This window comes from Sarcophilus harrisii, chromosome X (assembly GCF_902635505.1).
Source record: "Sarcophilus harrisii chromosome X, mSarHar1.11, whole genome shotgun sequence".
NCBI classification, from domain to species: Eukaryota; Metazoa; Chordata; class Mammalia; order Dasyuromorphia; family Dasyuridae; genus Sarcophilus; species Sarcophilus harrisii.
The window spans coordinates 80,664,879-80,682,410 of NC_045432.1; the positions used below are offsets into that span (position 1 = coordinate 80,664,879).

At 56.9% G+C, this 17,532-nt stretch overlaps 1 protein-coding gene across 1 annotated transcript in view; it reads right to left on the reverse strand.

Moving 5' to 3' along the window:
* The window catches only part of EDA (ectodysplasin A), a 51,769-nt gene continuing 34,237 nt past the window's right edge, over positions 1 to 17,532 (reverse strand). The window contains exons 3-8 of the mRNA XM_031945090.1: positions 13,685 to 13,708; positions 11,556 to 11,735; positions 10,569 to 10,603; positions 9,975 to 10,026; positions 7,559 to 7,680; positions 1 to 5,195 (exon numbers count right to left, since the gene is read on the reverse strand). Coding sequence (XP_031800950.1) covers positions 4,944 to 5,195; positions 7,559 to 7,680; positions 9,975 to 10,026; positions 10,569 to 10,603; positions 11,556 to 11,735; positions 13,685 to 13,708 — 665 coding nt within the window. The 3' untranslated portion in view covers positions 1 to 4,943. The remainder of the gene's footprint in view (positions 5,196 to 7,558; positions 7,681 to 9,974; positions 10,027 to 10,568; positions 10,604 to 11,555; positions 11,736 to 13,684; positions 13,709 to 17,532) is intronic.

The window sequence follows — 17,532 nt, forward strand, 5'->3', positions numbered from 1 at the left end:
TTCATGGTTTTATAGAGAATCCTCTTTTTATTCCGGGTACACAGAAACGGTGCTCCTTTTTTGTCTTTAGGCATTTAAGGTCAAAATGAATACTAATCAAAAAGGACTAAAGGTCAGGTGATTATTACCCCATGTCTGTTAGTACGGCCTAGAACACCCGCAGCTGTCTGGACGTCGGCCTCTACCGTGCCCATGTACATTATCAAGCACCGAGAGCAAGACAAGTGGCTCATTCAGCCTTGGCTTAGCTCTCGTTTGTCACCGAGAGTACATTTTCTGGAACTCCTCGAGAGTTTCGATTTCCCATGGAAGCTGATTTTCTAGACAGAGCGGAGCTCTGGTTCTGGATCTTGAGCTCAGCTGCAGAAATACTACTGGACAAGGCTTCTATTCCACCCGTTCTCCAGGCACACTGAGGAGGAGCCGGGAGTGCTCGGATCTCTCGCCTGGGCCTTTTGGCCTCCCGGGAATCTCTTTGTCATCTAGACTCTATTGGTGCTGTGGAACTCTCAGGAAGGTTGGCATGCGGCTGCCAAAAAGCCTCACGAGGGGCCCGACAAAGGGCTCTCGGGGCCTTGGATCCTGAGCTCGGCCATCGGGCAGACTCAGTATCCAGTGCTTAGGAAAAGGCCCGTTTGTATGTTGCTCAGGGGCCCCAGCCTTGCCTTGGAGGTGACCCTAAGAAAGGGCAGGGGGAAGGGGAGGATGGCGGCTCAGGGGCACCTTGCTTTCTGGGTCTTGGTGGCTAGGATTCTCTCCTTCCCTCACAAAGTGGGGGTGGGGTAACAAGAAGACCTCGCACCTTTCACAGAGCAGGGGCCCAGTGATTGGTGGGATCAGGGGCCAGTCCTTTGCAAACAAGTCCAACCTCTCATGGGAGAGAAATGCTTTTATTGGCCAAGAACAAAGCATTCATTTACACAAACTTACAACCTGGCTTATATATACAGTATGTATACTGGCTATACACAGAGTAGCTCCACCAAGCTGCAGTAAGGTTGTGCTCCCACACCAGGCCTGTGCTCCCACACTTGGCATCTGCCGGGCTTGCTTGGCTCACCTACACTGAGTCACAGAGATAGCCTATCCAAGTAAGAGGTTCCGGGTGTCCCAACCTTTCTCGGAGGGACCCGGTGGGGTTTGAAGAGCAGAGTGTAGAGACCTAGTACGTGGGCCTCCAACCTCCTACAGAGGACCTGAGCCTCTCCTGGCTCCTGGATGGGGTGTGGCCCAGGCTCGGCCGCCATTAGCCCCAGCCCCAGCGCCCTCCCGTTCCAAGCTCCTCCCTACAGCCTTGCGCTGGTGCGTCCAGACCCCAGCTTACACCAGCACCTCCGCCCCGAGCTTGATGCCCAACTTGGGGGACGGAAGACTTCAGAAGGCGGGGGGTGCTCCCTTTGGCCTATGTCGCCAGCTTGCTGTTGGGGAAGTAGAGGGTGGCGACCGGGACGGGACCTTGGACTGTGGGCCCCCTTCTCCACCCCCCTCCTGAGCCCCGCAAACTGGAAGAGCAGCACTAGTTCAAGCCCCCTACAAAGAGCATTTAGTTTATGGGACCTTGGCCCCTTCTTCCCCTCTAGGTGCTGGTGTCTCCCGTGGGGATCCTGGGTCTTTCCTGCCGGGAGCCTAGCTCAGGGCAGACAGGGGTGCTCAGCTGACCTCTTTTCCCTTTCATCAAGCTGAAACTCAGGCTGCGACCCGCACGGAGGTTACATCTCACTTTGGTTGAATAGCAGATTTATTAAAAATGGGTTAAATAAAACCTATATGGTGACTATTTATAACACGGCCCACAGAACCAAGGCCCATCTGGGTCTGGGTTGCTGTGAGCTAACAGAGCCAGAATCCTCAAGGAGGATGGGAAGTCCCAGGGAGGCTAATTTAACTTTCTTCTCGGGGCATAGACAGGGCTGAGGAGGCCTCCAAAGCGACTGCACCAACCTCCCCGGCTCCACAGTCACTAAGGGTAGACATACAAGAAGCCGCTTGGGCGTTAGCTGGACAAAGGAAGGCCCTTGAGGAAGGGCCCACTCCACGCTTGTTGATGGATCCTGGGACCCAGCGCACGGGAGGCACTTCAAAAACGTGTGCCGGATCGATCGGAATCAGGCCCGGTAGGAGCTGGCAGGACGGTGGGGGGGGGGGGCAAGCAGGGAGTCCCGGACACCTCTGGGCTCTGGACCGTGCTGTTGGGACCGAGCCAGAGCCTCTGCGGTCAGCTGGACAAGCCACGTCCCATTTTTTGCATTAGTGGTCATGATGTGAAAGTCACAAGTCCCTCTGGACCCATGGCGGGGTTGGGGGTGGGGCGAGGTGGCCGAGTGAGGATTTCAATCCATCCTCTCATCTTCCAGCCTTTGGGGAAAGCAAAGTGAGGGTCAGTGGGGCGCGTTGCTAACTTCTCCTAATTCCTTTGACCGCGAAGGAACTTCCAAACAATCCCCCGGCCATGGGCCTCTTGTGGATCATGTCGGTCCCATCCATACTGCAAAGAGCAGGGGCCTAGCCCGTGGGGAGAGGCCTAGGTGCTCTTTAGGAAGGTACTGAGGGAGACTGCCTGGGGCACCCTACCCCATGTTGTGCCCAGTGGTTTGGGCTGAGAGAGAGGGAAGGGAGCCCTTGCCCTTTCCTGACGTCTCCCAATCCGCCAGCGTCAGGAAGGTCTTTTAGGTCAGAGAATCTGGAGCTCTCCAAGGTGCTTTCCAGTGTCATCTCCACTTCTCTTCTGTGTCTCTCCTTGGACATCAAGTGGGGCCCTTTGGGCCTTCAGTGCCCTCATAGCCCACAGGAGGTAGACACTGATTCAGTTAGTATGATGAGTCAGGAGCAGGGACCAGTAGCCCTGCTTGACCCAACAGCAAGTGGACATAGGGTCTGAAGGTGAACGGCCCCCTTCTCTTGGTACGGAAGCCCCAGCAGTCCCCAGGCTGGCCTGTGCTACCTGGGAAGTACCGGAGCTCTGGATTTCTTCAGTAGGTTTTTGGTGCCTTTCTCCCATGGGCTGTCCATTTGAGAGGCCCACTTGGCTGCCCGAGCTGGGGAACAGCGAGCTCTCGTGTGTCCGGCCATCCAAGAGATCGCAATCGAGCTTTCCGGGAGTCGGGAGGCCCATGCTGGGTTGGTGGCTGCAGGGCCCTCGGTCCAAAGGACGCAGCTAGTTCCTGTGAGACGGTGGCAGCTCTTGCCGCTTGGCCATGGGGACACAAGCCATGTGGCTCAGCGGCCCCTATGAAGGTTCTGCCCTCCTGGGAGAGCCAGGAAGGATGGGAGTGGGAGAAAAGCTTTAGCACATTCAAGAAGACGAAAGCCCCAGACAGCCTTGGTCTGCTCCGGTTTATCCACAGGGCTAAGTAACTTAGGGAATGGTTGCTGCTGAGAGAGAGTGACCTTCTCGAACCAGAGAATGACTACCTGTGAGCCCATCGTGGAGCTTCCTCAAAGCCCATTGGCCGCAAGTCTCAAAACCGGGTGAGGGAACTGAGGCCCCGAGGAGGCAAAGCAACTTGGCCAATGTCCCATTTGTAGTAGGCAACAGAAGCATGATTTTGAATCCAGCTCCCCTCCATCCAGGGCCAGTTCCCTTTCCACCGACTCCCACTTAGGAGTCCTACTGTACTGCCTAGTCAATGCTCAGTTAGGGATCTTCTGGGAGCTGGAGACTAATGTGACCTCTGGGCCAGATTGTGGACTCCCTTGAGGGCCCGAGACTCAAGGCAGAGTCAGTGAGCCGCTCTGTTTAGTGTCCAACTGGAGCTCTGACTTACCAGAGGCTTCTGGGCTAGTTCTCATGACTAAGGTTTAGCCTCTGGAATCCTTGGCCTTGAAGGGATGACCAGGAGTCAATTGGTCCAATCCCCGGCCAGCAGACACCAGCTTCTAAGCAGAACGAAAGCCTTTTGTGCGTCGTCACATCGAATGAGAAAAGCCCTTGGTTTCAGTCTGAGAGCCCGTTTCGACGGGAGTAGGCTCTTTGGTGGGCAGAATGGGAGCCATGGCCAGCCTGGAGGGGGAGTGTAGAGATGGATTCTTGGGGGGGGGGGTAGGGAAGCACGGCCCAGAATCAGGATGGTACTGATAGCTGAGAATGGCCCTGGAAACCTTGAAAAAGACCATGGCCCCATTGGCTGAGCCCAGCCTGCAGCATGTGGGGTGAGGGGAGGAGCCGACTTGAGGAGGAGCCTGAAAACGGAGGGAGGGTTTCAAGCAGGGGGTCAGGATGGAGCCCGCCGGCAGTCAGAGCTGAGCAGCCGGCACAGCCCTTGGCCCATGACATGAGCACCCTGTGGGGTTGGGGGTGTAGGGTGCCTGCTTCTGTTCCTTCACAGTGCATCTTGGGAAAGTCCCAGAAGCAGAGATTCAGGAAAGCCATCTAGTACAAAGCCCTCATCTTGCAGATAGGAAAGTAAAGTCAGCTGGAAAGAACCGTGGGAGTCCCCTAGCCCAAGTGAGGCCTGGAGATGTCGAGGAAGAGACTTGGGAAGTGGTAGAGGTGGGCGCCAAATTCGGAGCGCTAACGGGCCTGTGCTCTCTGCCATAGTGACTCTTGCCGGTGCCCGGGACCCGGAGGGTGAGGGTCCCAGCCGAGGGCCTCTCTGGCAGCTCCCTCCCTGGCTCTCGGTCCGGCCGGTCCCCGCCCTGAAGTGCTGGTGGGTTCTGAGTTCTGAAGGCCACAGGCCCGTGGATGATCCCTCATCCGAGTGGCACCGAGTCTATGAAGATCCGCCTGGCCTTTGCAAGGCCGGCCCCCCACCCGCCACCTCCCCCGGGTCCCAGCAGACTGGCTTGCCCGAAAGCCACTAGTCAGGGAATAAATAGACTGTGAGCGGCTGGCTCTCGCCCTCTCTCCCCCATCTCTCCTTGGCCGGAACACGCCTACGTCTCCGTCCAAAGCAGTGCAATGGTGGGGCGGCCCCAGGTGTCCTGGCCTCCCAGCCAGGGAGAGTCTAGGAGGCGGGGGCCTCGCCTAGCCGGATGGCTCCAAAGAACGTGCTGTGCTTGCTCATGTTTATGGAGATGTCGGCGTGTACCATCTTGACGGCGATCTTCTGGTGGGCCCTGAGGAGGCACACGCCCGCCGTGTAGCACGTGTTGTAGTTGGTCTTGCCCGTCTCGATGCTCCGGGTGCACTGTAAGAAGGGCTTTTCATCCACCACCACCTCGTAGCTGGCAAAGTCCGTGAAGTTGATGTAGTAAACCTGGGGGGAGAGGGGACAAGGAGGGGTGAGACGGGGCAGGGCTGCGTGGGTGTCTTCCTGGAGGGAGAACCGGGCCCTGCCAGGCCGAGGGCCAGGCTGCCCCAAGGCTTCAGAGGGCCTGGCTGGGATGGACTAGACCAAGCCACCCTAAAGCTTTGGAGGGCCGAGCTGCCAACACACAGGCAGGGCAGCAGAATGTTTCTGGTCCTCCCTTTGCTAGCTCTGGGCTGGACACTGACTTGCTGTGGGATCTTGGGGAAATCACTTTGTGTCTCTGGACCTCAGCTGCCTATCTGCAAAATGACAGGCCTAGAACAGCTAATCTCTCAGGTACCTTTGTCCAGCCCCGACAAGCCCGGGAGCTTCCTTTTGCCCAGGGAAAGTTTCCTTGAGGTTAGTTGGGGGTGGGAGCTCCCCATAAGGCCCTGTCCTCTAAAGGCCCCTTGGACTTGTCTCGGGGTGTTTCCTCCCTAGTCCTGGCAGTTGCAGACACCCAAGGGTGGCCCTTTGATGCTGATTTGAGGAAACTTCCTAACTTCCTTTCTGTCTGACTTCCTTCCTTCTTTCCTTCCTTCCTTCCTTCCTTCCTTCCTTCCTTCCTTCCTTCCTTCCTTCCTTCCTTCCTTCCTTCCTTCCTTCCTTCCGTCTTTCCTTCCGTCTTTCCCTCTCTCTGTTGCTTGTCCCTGCTTCCTGCTGATCTGGTTTTGTAGAGGCTGTGGGGTTCAGCAACAGAGGCTAAGTCCTCCTCCCTCCTCAGCCTCAGGCTCGGGAAACAAGTGCAGATCCATGACCCTGGTGGCCAGGCAGCTGAGCTCATGAGCGTTTGTCCTTTTCCGTGGGCCCGGGGGGAGGGCTGTCCCAGGATTCATATGCCCACACTCTGGAAGGGGTAACAGGCTGTCACGTGGCACAGACAGGCCTGGCTCTGCTTGAGTGCCAAGAGCAGGCCCAAGTGAGGGGCCGGGTGCGGGGCCAGGCGGCAGCTGTTTCCTGGGGCTCTTCGGGAGCCGGCCAGCCGCTGGTTGAGGATGCTGTCAAAGGTGATCCCAGCTTGGACCAGCTGCTGTCTGCGGTCCCTCTCAAACTCGCCATTCCCCTGGCAGAGGAGCGGGTTCGGAACTGAGAACAGACCCCGGAGTCCGGCTGGGCCAGTCCTTTGAGCCCCTTCTCTGGCCGGGCTCCTCGTCACTCAGCTGCTCTGGCCATCCCGGTCTGACACCCTAGAGGAGGCCCCAGCTCTAGGTTCTCTCCCCTGCCCCAATGGAGAAGCCTGAGGCGTGGGCAAAGAAAAAAAGGGGGGCTTCAAAGAGAGATGGGAAGAAAGAGGGAGAAAGAGGCAGAGACAGAGATGGAGAGAAGAGCAGAGGGGAGAGAAAGGGGGTAGAGGGAGGGAGAGACAGACACAGAGACACAAAGAGATGGAGACAAAGAAATAGACAAACCCCTTGAGAAAAGGGGTAGAAAGTGGCCTGAAAGGGCCCCAGGGTATGCACTTGCTCTGTCCCAGCCCGAGTGCCCTTCAGACACAGGCCGAGCTGGGACAGGTGGGCACCCAGACGCCCTCACGGCACCTTGCTGGGACACGGGCCGCAGTTTCCAGGCTGCCGTGTTCACTGTTGTGGGTCTGGGCCCGGCTGGCACACGGTGGCAGCTGCACACTCACCAGTCTAACACACGGGCATACTGAGGCAGAGCAGCCTTGGCAATGAGGGTGGGCACCATGTTTCAGAGTCCCTCCCACAGGCTGTTCAGAGAAAATCGCACTGTGGAGACGCCAGGGATCTCACCCCCCCCCCCCCCCCCCCCCCCCATGGTACATCAAGTCTGAGAGGGCCCAGAGCTCTCTCTTCAAATCCATTGTGGGATGGAACCCCAGGCCTTGCTGCTGCAGCAGCCTCATGGTCTGAGGCCATAGACTTGGGCCACCACGTGCATGTGCACGCACACGCACACACACTCGCATACTGGGACAAATACACAGAACAGACACGCACTCGTACCCACATCCGCGCCCGCCCACCCCCCCCCTCCCCAACTCCAGGAGAGGATGAAGCTGATAGGCTGTGGAGGAGGGAGGAGGCACCCTTGGGGGTTTCCACGGGCTGACACGCGGGAAGGGGAGCCCTTGGGGCCCTTGCTGTGGGGGCCGCTCTTGGGCCATCTATGGGGATCGCCAGAGCCCTCTTCTCTTTGGTTCTTCCCTCCCGGAGAGAGTGCCGCCTCCCTTCCCCGGCTGTGTTTGCCTCAAAGCCCAAGGGTTACTCCGTGGCCTGCCCTGGCTGGCGCCACAGTGCCCCTCTGTGCCTGGTGTGGGATCTGCATTCTGCATCTAGGAAAGGAGTTGGGCCTAAGACCGTACTCACTTCTACCTGACTATAGATGAAGTAGGTGCCGTCCACCAGTACCTCCAGCTCCCCGCTGCGGGGGTGCAGTTTAAACACCTTGGGGTTCATGGTGATGCGAGACCAGTCATTGAGTACTCCACCTGAAAGATCTCAGTATGAGAGAACGGCAGTCACTCAGTACATGTCAGAAAAACAGCACCGTCCCACAACCCACCACGGCCACCCGACTCCCTCAGTTCCGGCCTCTCCCCCAGAGCCACCACAAGGTACGTGGGGGCAGGGCACCCGGCCCTGGACTTCCTTCTCCTCCCCTCAGAGAGGTCACTCCAAGGTCAAATTCATACGGGGTGAGCCAGGCCTCTGGGGTCCTCCATTTTCTCAGCTGAGACCTGAGTCTTTTGACTTGGAATCAGATGACTTTGGATCTGATTCCCACTCAGCCTCCCCTTCAGAGCCGAGTGGCATCGGGCAGGCCCAGACCAGGGTCCTGCTGGGGCCTTCAGTCTCTTTGTTGAGAGGGCAAACCATGGAGGTTGCAGTGGATGATCTCTCAGGTTCCTGCTCGGGGATTCTGTTACTTTTGTGACTTCCTAAGAGGGATCTGAGATCTGGGTCTTCCTTATGTTGGGGTGGGTTTATGTATGGGTGTGCCAGCCTCTGTGTGTGTGTGTGTGTGTGTGTGTTTCCACAGGTTCCTACATCTAGAACCAGATGAAACCCTAAAGTTCATCTATTCCAATCCCTAGCCCCTCCCCATTTTACAGATGAGGAAACAGGCCTGTGGAATTGAAAGGCCTCATTTAGGCCACACGAAAACCAGGGTTCACCCTTCACTTGGCAACCCTCTTCCTCCCGTACTTTTCCAGTCGGCCTGTTGGCCTCTGGATCTTCATTAAGCACTTCTATGCGTCAAGGCTGTGTCAAGGGATGGGGACGCGCTAAAGAGGGCCCTCACCCTCAAGGGGGAAGCCGGCCTGCAGGTCACTACAGAAGGGCAGCCGGGGACAGAGCCCGGGCGGCTCGGGTGGCTCGTGTGTCCCATAAACCTGGCTTTACGTGAGAATTCCCCGAGACTAGCTGACAAGAACATTGCTTGCTACCATCAGTCAGAGGAAGAGAGCCCCTGTGCGAGCGGGCCTTGCTAACTCCCCAAATGGGGCACGGCCCCAGTGAGAAGGCGGGAAGGGCGGGGAACAGGAGGGGTGGCCCCAGCTGGACGGCAGCCGGCAGATGTCTGCAGCGAGGCCTTATGTGTGCCTCTCTTACGCAGGCTGAGTGAAGAGGGCAGGGGACACATTCACTTGAGGTACAGATCCAAAGCCGTTTGCAGATGGAAGGGGGGCTTAGAATGCAGAAAGGTGCTAGAGAGAGCAAGAGGGCTTCTGGGAAAGACTGCAGGAGGACCGGGGGAACTGGGGCTGAGAGCTGAAGGATGCTCAGGACCCAAAGGGGCAGTGACAGGGAGAGCCTCCGGCTGCTTCTTCTGGACCTTTGCTGCCAAGGAGCTTATGGAGCCATGGAGACGACAGGCGCCCACTCTGCTCACCCATTTTGCCCCAGAGGGAGCTGGGGCCCGTTTCCTGGTGCCTCAGTGTGAGGGCGCCCCCACTTCCTAAGACCTTCCCCACAGGAGGAAGAGCCTGGGGATGGCTTCTGGCCCTTCCTTCTACCCAGGCCACTATCATTTCAAATGAGACTTCCGGAGCTGATGGGAAAACCCTTAGACTTCCTGTCCCGGGGGCATCTTTCCCAAAGCCTGTCCAGTCAAGCTTCTCCCCGAGGACTGCTGGGAGATGGGATTCTACCATGGGCTTTTAGGGAGTCCGCTGAGGGGGCCTCCTTACCTCATCTACTTGGGGATTGGGCTGGCCAGAGCTAGGAGCAATTCCAAGGCCCTGCCCGAAGCCTACAGCAGGGCAGGCAGCTTGCAAGAAATGGCCCAGGATGCTCTGGGGGCTGGGGAGCTGGCGCTGGTCAGAGATCTTCCCACCTCCTCCCCTTCTGGAAGCCTGGGCCAGCCGCCCCACGTGGAGAGAGCAGAGGAAGGGAAGTCCCCAGGCTGGGTCCTCCTCTGTCAAGGCAGAGTGGGATCCTTCTGCTCGGGATGTCGCCCCAAGGACATGGGAAAAGGCAGAGAACCCTGCGTGGGGCTCCCAGAGGTGGGCGGCGGGGCCTGTCGGGGTTCCTCCAGGAGGGGCTGGCTCACTGCTGCCCTCCAGCTCCTCCACTCTGGGACCTAAAGGCCTTCCTTCCAGCTAACGTCACGGAGCTTTCTCTGGCGGCGTGTGCACGTGTGTGTTCCTGAATGTCTCAGGCAGGTGCGGTTCATGGGTTAGAGGAGGACCAAGGACTGGGGGAGGAATTACTTCCGGGGGGGGAGGGGAGGAGACATGGGGGAGCTGGGCTCACCCAGAGCACCTCCTGAGATTCTTACCATTCTTCACTTGGATGGCAGAGCCTTGGCCTTGGAGATGCACCACGGCGGGCTGCGAGGGAGAGAAGGGCAGAGAGCAGACGCTGAGGGCTCACGGGCCGGCCCTGCTGCATTTTCACCCCAGCCCCCTTTGGCCCAGAGGGAGGCTGGGGAGGGGCTGGTGGGGGGAAGCTCCGGGCTTCCTTCCGCACGTGGCCAGGGGCCGGACTCACTTGGCCACACAATGGGAAGGCATTTGTACTGGTGAAGCCCAGGTGCGGCTGGAAAAGGCGGGAGGCCTTAGCATGGGGGTACCGGGGCCGCTCCCATCTGCTGAGGACCAAGGAAAGGCCCATGAGGGCCGCTCAGAGACACCTCGGGCACTTCCCGCATTTGAGGTGGGGTGACCCGGTCAGGGCTGAGGCCCCAAAGCCGTGGCTGCCCATCAGACTGGCACGGTTGTCATGGCAGCGGTGGCCTTGGCACCATAGTCAGAAGACTCTGGCAGGTGCCTTGGGCTCACCTCATTGGGAGGGGAAGCCAAGGGAAAGAGGGGGAAGGGAGGGAAGGCAAGGAGCCAGGAGCACCCCCGGTTCTTGTCGCCCTCTGACTCACCTGGATCTCTCGAGCTCCAGCCTTGTCGGTTGCACCTGGAAGAGATAGCTGGGCTTCAGGTGGGGCGCGGCAGCCAGGTGGCCTGCTTGGGCCCTAGTGACAGAGCACTGCCAGTCCCACCTTCCTTCTGCCAGATGGCGGCTCCAGCGGCAGTTCCCTGGAGGGGAGCCCCCCTCTTTCCAGGCCCCACCAAAGAGCCACCCTCAGGGCCCAGGGCTTAACTCATTTCCCAGGCCAGGAGCCTCAACGGTCACGCTTTGGTCAAGAGGAGCCATGAGGGCCTAGAAACTGAGGTGAGTCTCACCTCCATCACTTACTAGTCCCAACTCCCTGCCCCTCTCCAGGGACTGTTTCCTTCCCTGTTAAAATGACATCACCCCTTGCCTTGACTATCATAGATTACCCATGCTTAGTGGTGTAGAGGCCGCTCAGCCTCCGTAGCTAGCACATTGTGGGCTTGATGGAGGAGGCTGGGGACAGGGGCAGCTCCAAGGAGCTCAGACAGAGCTCCCCATGAGCCTGCACTCACAGGGGGCCTCCGTCACCAGGAAGACGGGGAGATGCTGTGGGGATTCTCTCAGAGGTTTGGCCCTGCTCCTTCTCCAGTGGGAAAGGATCTCAGTTTCCCCTCCCTGCCCATCCCCGACCACTTGCCAACGGCTTTTGCCTCTGGGGCTGGCCAAGAAGCTTCTATTTTCATGGATCCAAACTCTGCCGGTAACTGGATCCAGTACAGCTTCAAGCTCCGCCGTCCCCCACTCAGAGGCCGCCCCAAGGCCTGCCATTCCCCACTCTGGGAGCTCAACCCCTTCCAGCTTTAGGCAGGAGTCTTATCAGCATTTGGGATGCAAAACTGCCCCTGGGGCTCAGGCAGCTACGGCCCGCTCCTCCCCAAATGCCCCAAGCCGAGCGAAGGGCAAGAGCCTCCTGCACCCCGACTTCCTCACCAAGTCCTCTCCTCACAGGGAGGGGGACAGAGGCACTCACCTGAGGGGCCTTGCAACCCCGGGGGGCCTTGAGGCCCAGGGGGCCCAGGGGGGCCAGGAGGTCCCATGACTGTTGTGCCAGGGATGCCGGGGATTCCTGGGATGCCCGGAGGCCCCTGGGGGCCTGGAGGCCCAGGGGGGCCCGGGGGACCGTTTGGCCCGGGAGGGCCGGCCTTTTTTCCTGAGAAAACAAAAGCAAACCAAGATTCGACATCAGTCCATCGTCAGGCATCTGGGGCAAACTTATACACTGCTACTCTTTCCTCAGTCTCCTCTTCCCAGTCTGTTACCCTTCTGGGGCCTCAGGCAGGGTTCGGGGCACCACAATCTTAAGGTCCCTTCAGCTCAGGCCTTCAACATTTCTGCTCATGCTGCACAAGAGGATGAGGTGGCTGGCTCGAAAGGCACGTCACAGGGGCTTCCAGTATTGACAGGGTTGGCCCGTGGGGGAGGGCAGAGCCAGGGCAGTTGGGGGGGGGGCAGGGAAGCTGCAAAGTCAAAGCTAAAGCCTTGCTGGACAGGGCAGCTTCCGAGGGCAGACTGTCATGTTTGCTCGTCACAGAGGGTTTGCCTTTGGGCACGTGGGTGGGAAGCTTTGGCTCCCCGGGCCTCCTCCAGGGAGGCAGGGGCTTGGGCGGCAGCATGTGGCATTGCCAAAGAAGGGCCACGCCACGGAGAAGCCCTGGGCCTCCCTAAGAAGTCTTGGCAGGGAGGCCGGGGGGCCACTCCTCCTTTGGCATCCAGGACCCACTTCTGGACCCCGGCTCGCTCTCTTTAGAGCTGGGGGACCTTGGGCAAGCCAATTTACCTCCCTCACCCTCAGTTTCTCCATGTGTCAAACGAGTGGACTAGAACTTCAGCCCCCTACATCTTTCAAATCCTATCTGCCCTGAGGAGGCAATGCATGGAGGGCACGCTTTGGAGTGTTTCTGGAGGAGCGCGGCTCAGTGCAGCGCCCCTGGGCTAGGTAAGGAGGATCCAGACTCGGTGGGCGGTGGGAGAAGAGAGGCCTGCTCAACTGCTAGCAGCTCAAACACACCCGGGGACCAGGACTGGGATGGGGTTTGGTCTCCAATGTGAAAGGCAGTGCATTTCTGCTTGGGACTAAATTTGGGGCCCGTCCGGCACCGATCAGTCCCCAACTCTGGCAATCCTGTGTCCACGACACATCTCATGTTCACCCCTTTCTCACTACTTGTGTGGCTACTGGTCTAATCCAGGCCTTCAGGAAGCAGGAAGTCAGTAGAAAGGGCCTTGGACCCAACGAGGACATGGAGGCCTCTCATCCCATCCCATCGAGGAGACCTTATCAGTGCTGGAGAAAAATGTCTGGCCTGGTGCGACAGGGAACGGGGGACGGCTGAAAGATGGGAGCAAAAGCCTCAGCCTCTACCTGGCTCAGCAAGGAAGGTGCTCCTCCTAACCTTTTTGGCCTGGCCTAAAGTGGGCAGAGAAGTAGAGCCAAGAGTGGGGGTGAGAAAAGACTGAGGCTTGTGGTCAGCGGGCTGTTCCGGGAGGTGGCGGGCTCGCCATCGCCGAAGGCCTTCGAGCAGTCTAGACAAATGCTGGTCGTGGTCACCGTGGAAAGTCTGAGTTTCTAAGGTCCCTCTTGGCCGTGACATTCAATGTCACTAAAGAAAAGGGGAAAATGTGGGAGCTAAGAAGCAAGGGGCGTATGTGGAGCAGAGTTGGGGGCCTCATGCGGCCTTGCTTCCTGACTGTGGGAAGAAAAAGCCTGAAGAGTAAAGAGCAAGTGGGCAATAAGGGAAAGTGAGGAAATAAGAGAGGAAGGGAACCCACAGTGCCTTAGCTCAACCGGGACCTTGCCTCGAGGGGAATCTCCTCAGGAAATCATTGCTTCTCTTGACTGGAGGGCGGCTTTCCAGAAAGGCCCTTGGGTTTCTCATGACTTAGTCTGGTTTAATGATACAAGTGCAGGGCCCGGAACATAATAAATGCTCAGCAGTGCTTGCGGACTGAGGGAGTCTCTACTACGGTGGGGTCACGGCAATGACACCGAGGAGGGCCAAGCCCCGGCGGCCACATTGGGAGGCTAATTATTGCATGTCAAGTAGGAGAAAGTCATTCAGCCACATACACTAGAAAGAAAAGCAAATGAGGAGACCTTACCCTTTTTCTTGTTTTTAACCGGACCTGCAAAGAGAAGAACAAAGAAATTAAAATCCCTTGATGTTCCCAGGGAGGGTCGGGGTTTCAAGATTTATAAGTCATGTGGCGAAGCTTCCGCCGTGATCTTCCGCCCACCCTGTAAAGGAGGGAGATTTCTCCCTGTCTCTGCGGCTCTTGATACTCTCACTTCCCTTAGCTTTCCTGGTGTTGCCGTCTCCTGCTTCTGCTTCTCTCTGCTCCTTCTCGGGCTCACATCGTCGTCCACTAACGGGCAGTTTCCCACCCCCTTGACCATAACTCACTGCTCTAGTTTCCCCCCCACCTGCTGAGGTGAAGTTCTCAGTTCCCATGTCCCACGTCCACAGATACAGGCTTAGTCCTTTCCCGAACCCCGTCACCCACTGGACAGCTCCCCCTGCCATCTGACGACATCTCAAAGCCCACGTGTCCAAAAGGGGACTCATTATCTTCCCCCTCAAACTCTTCCTTCCAAACTTCCTTATGTCTGTTGAAAATGTTACCATAGTCCCAGAAAGTCAGGTTTTATACCTCTAAATGGGGGGTCCTGTAAACACTTCTTGGGGGGAGGGGGTCGAGAGTGGAAAAAGTTGCTTTCTGGCATCCCTTCACAAATGAGTTTGCTCCCCTCCCGGCTCCTTTCCCACTTCTCTCCACTCCCATCCTCGTGTAGGGTTCCTGGAGGGATCCCTGTCTGCCCCCAGGCTCCCCCTTCTCTAACCAGCCTTTCCAAGATCCCATCTTTGGTTAAAAACAAAAACAACCTTAAAAACTAACGTATACTTTGTTTATTATGAATGTAACCTCAATGTTTCCATATCCAAACAGGGCTTGATATGAAAATGTGACTTTCTGTTACATAGTTTGTTCTTCAAGTGTGTTTGATATTTCCCAGCACCGTATTTACCCCAGCCTTGCTTGGGCATATGCCCCTCTGAGCTTCTTTCTCTCATTTGTGGGGTGTGTGTGTGGGTGTGTGTGTGTGTGTGCACGCGTGTGGAGGGTTTAATGTGGACATGACTGGTGCCAAGGGCCACCCAGCTGCCATTTCCTATGGATTCAAAGGAAGCCCCACAGATGGAGGGATGGTTTCCCCAAGCCTGGGTCTACTTGGAGACGTGACTCTACACCTTCTCCTCCAAAGCCTTTGGGCCCCAATATGACCGCCTAGCAAGAGTGGGCGCAGGAAGGCTTCCCTTGCTGGCCTACATGGCCTCCTGATGGCAGAATCTTGCCATATCTCAGGCCAAGGGCCGAAGGGCCGATGCCCCATCCACTGCGCCATCTAGCTGCCCCTTCAAGTCCATGCTTCACTCAGCAGTCCACGTCTTGCTAAAGTTGGCAGGTCTGCTCCATCCCCTCATTCAATAAACCCTGGTGACCTCCAGGATCAAATCAAAAAATGCTCTGCCATTTATAGCCCTTCCCAGTGGCTCCAGACTCCTTCTACCCTCTAGCCCTCACATCCCCCCACCCCACTGAGCACAGTTTCTGATGCAGTGACATCGGTTTTCCCGTGGCTCAAACACCACGCTCTGTCCCCAGACTCTGGGCGTTTTCACTGGCCATTCCCCATGACTGGAAGTCTCTCCCTCCTCATCTCTGCCCACCGGCTTCCTTCAAGTCCCAGCAAACCTTCCCGATTCCCCTTTGACCCTCATGCCGTCCCTCTGGTGATCGCCCCCAATTTGTCCTTCCTGTAGCTTGCCCGTACACAGCTGATCTATCTGAGCTTTGTGACAAACTTGTGGAGTAGGCAACGAGGTTCTCGGGATGTCCATTTGGAGCCAGACCGCCAAGGGAGTCTGCTTAAGGTCAAGGATCAAAGCAAGGGCCCCGCTGACTTGGAGCCTGGGCTGCCACTCGCCTGGGAGAATGGGGCCCGATGCTTGAGAGAGGATTGTCGTCTCCAGGGCAAAAAGAGGGCAGCGGCAGTTTCTTTGGCTCATCGTGATTTAATTTGTTAGTTATTATAAGAGGATGGATGATGGTAATCCATCCATGTGGGGAACACATGCCCGCCTAGGGTAATTTAGCAGAAGTGAATGGGCGCTTAAAAAGAAGTGTCAACAGTTTCACTGACAGTGAAGTCACAGACAATTTCGGGGAAATCACTTCTAAGGAAACCGATTCCAAGCGTTTCAGGGAACTTGGGCGATCCAACTCGCTTTTAGAATACTCCCCACTTGGGAGACGGCCAGTTCCTGGACGCAGAGACCTTTAGGGTTTCTCCCTAAAGTTCTGGGGGGGGGCAGAGAGATCAGAGGATGACGCCCCAAAGGCACCAGGGGCCCTGGGCCCGAAGCTTGGCTGGGGGATGTCCAGTGAGTCACTGGACTCCAGTGGCCCTCAGTTTCCTTGTGAATTTGTTGTAAGGAATGACAGTATTTCCAAAGTGATTTGTAAGAGTGGGATCCTTTGGGTTTTTCTCTCACAGCCATTCCCGATGTCCCCCCTCCCATTCTCCCAATTAACTTTTCCCTTGTCACAAAGAGACTGAAAGGAGAGCCCTGTTTTGCCCCTGGGACTCTCCACTTCTCCAGTAGGGAGAGGAGATGTGCTTCATCACATGTTCTTTGGGCCTGAGCTCGGGTCCCCGTATTTAATCTGTTCTTTTTGTTTCTGTGGCTGCTGTCATGGTCCCTGGTGGTAGGGAGACCAGAGTTCACATCTGACCTTAGCTACTTAGTAGCTGTAAGGCCTTGGGCAAGTTGCTTAACTTTGGTTTGCCTCAGTTTCCTCATCTGTAAAATAACAGCATCTATCTGTGAGGGGTTGTTTGATGATGAAATGAGGTCAGATTTATAAAGCATCTAGCACAGGGTGGGGCATGTAGAAGGACACACACACACACACACACACATACACACGCATGCAAAGGCTTGTTCCCTTCCTCTCCCCTTCTGCTCACTTCAGGCTGCATCAGATAAGACAAGTCTTCAAAGGTGTCTCTGGACTTGTGAAATGTTTTGTTTCTTCACGATCCCTTTATTGTCTCCCCTTGCTTTTGTTCCCACAAACAGCACTGCTGGGAATCTCTGGATTTTCGTTGGGTCTTTCTTTTGCCTTTGACCTCCTTGGGGTGGACTTCTGTCAAGGACACCGTCTCCACGGCTGGGTGACCAGGGCCACGTGCCATCATCTGGAATCCTTCAGCACACTCAGCTGCCTCTCTGGGGAGAGCTCTGGGACCTCTATGGTCCATCCCAGCTCTGGCAAGTTCTTCCAAGGGCTGAACAGTCAGTTTAGTGGAGCTGTGGTGCTTCCCTATTAGCATCTCGGGGCCACACGCTCAGACAAGGGTCTCACCATCTCATCGACTTCCTTCCAGCTGGTCAGGGAGAGGCAGCCTAGTGGGGCTGCCATGATGCCCTCTGAACTTTCTGAATCTTCCCAAGTCTCCTTTCCAGCCAACCAGGAGAAGGGCTCTCCGTCTGCTCCTACCCCAACCTTGACCCCAATGGGTTCTGGGTGATGGTGGAGCCCAAATAGGTGACATAGGCCTGGTCCCCTCCCGGAAGGGATTTGTACAGGAAATATATGGCTCCTGTGAGTGCCAGTAGGCCATTATAACCCTCATCGGCAGCCCTCCAAAAGGGAGCTTAAGTTTCTTCCTCTTTTGCCACGGCCTCCACTTTCCCATGTTGCTTTGGAGCTTGAATCCTCTCATCCCAGAAGTAACTATTTATTTCTCTTCTCCTTGGATTCCTGACTCCAGATGCTCAGGGGGGAAGAGTGCCATGACAGGAAAAGCACTAGCTTCTGACTCGGGAGATGAAGGTTCACGTCTCTGTCAAATCACTGACTAGCTAGGGGACCCTGGCTAAGCC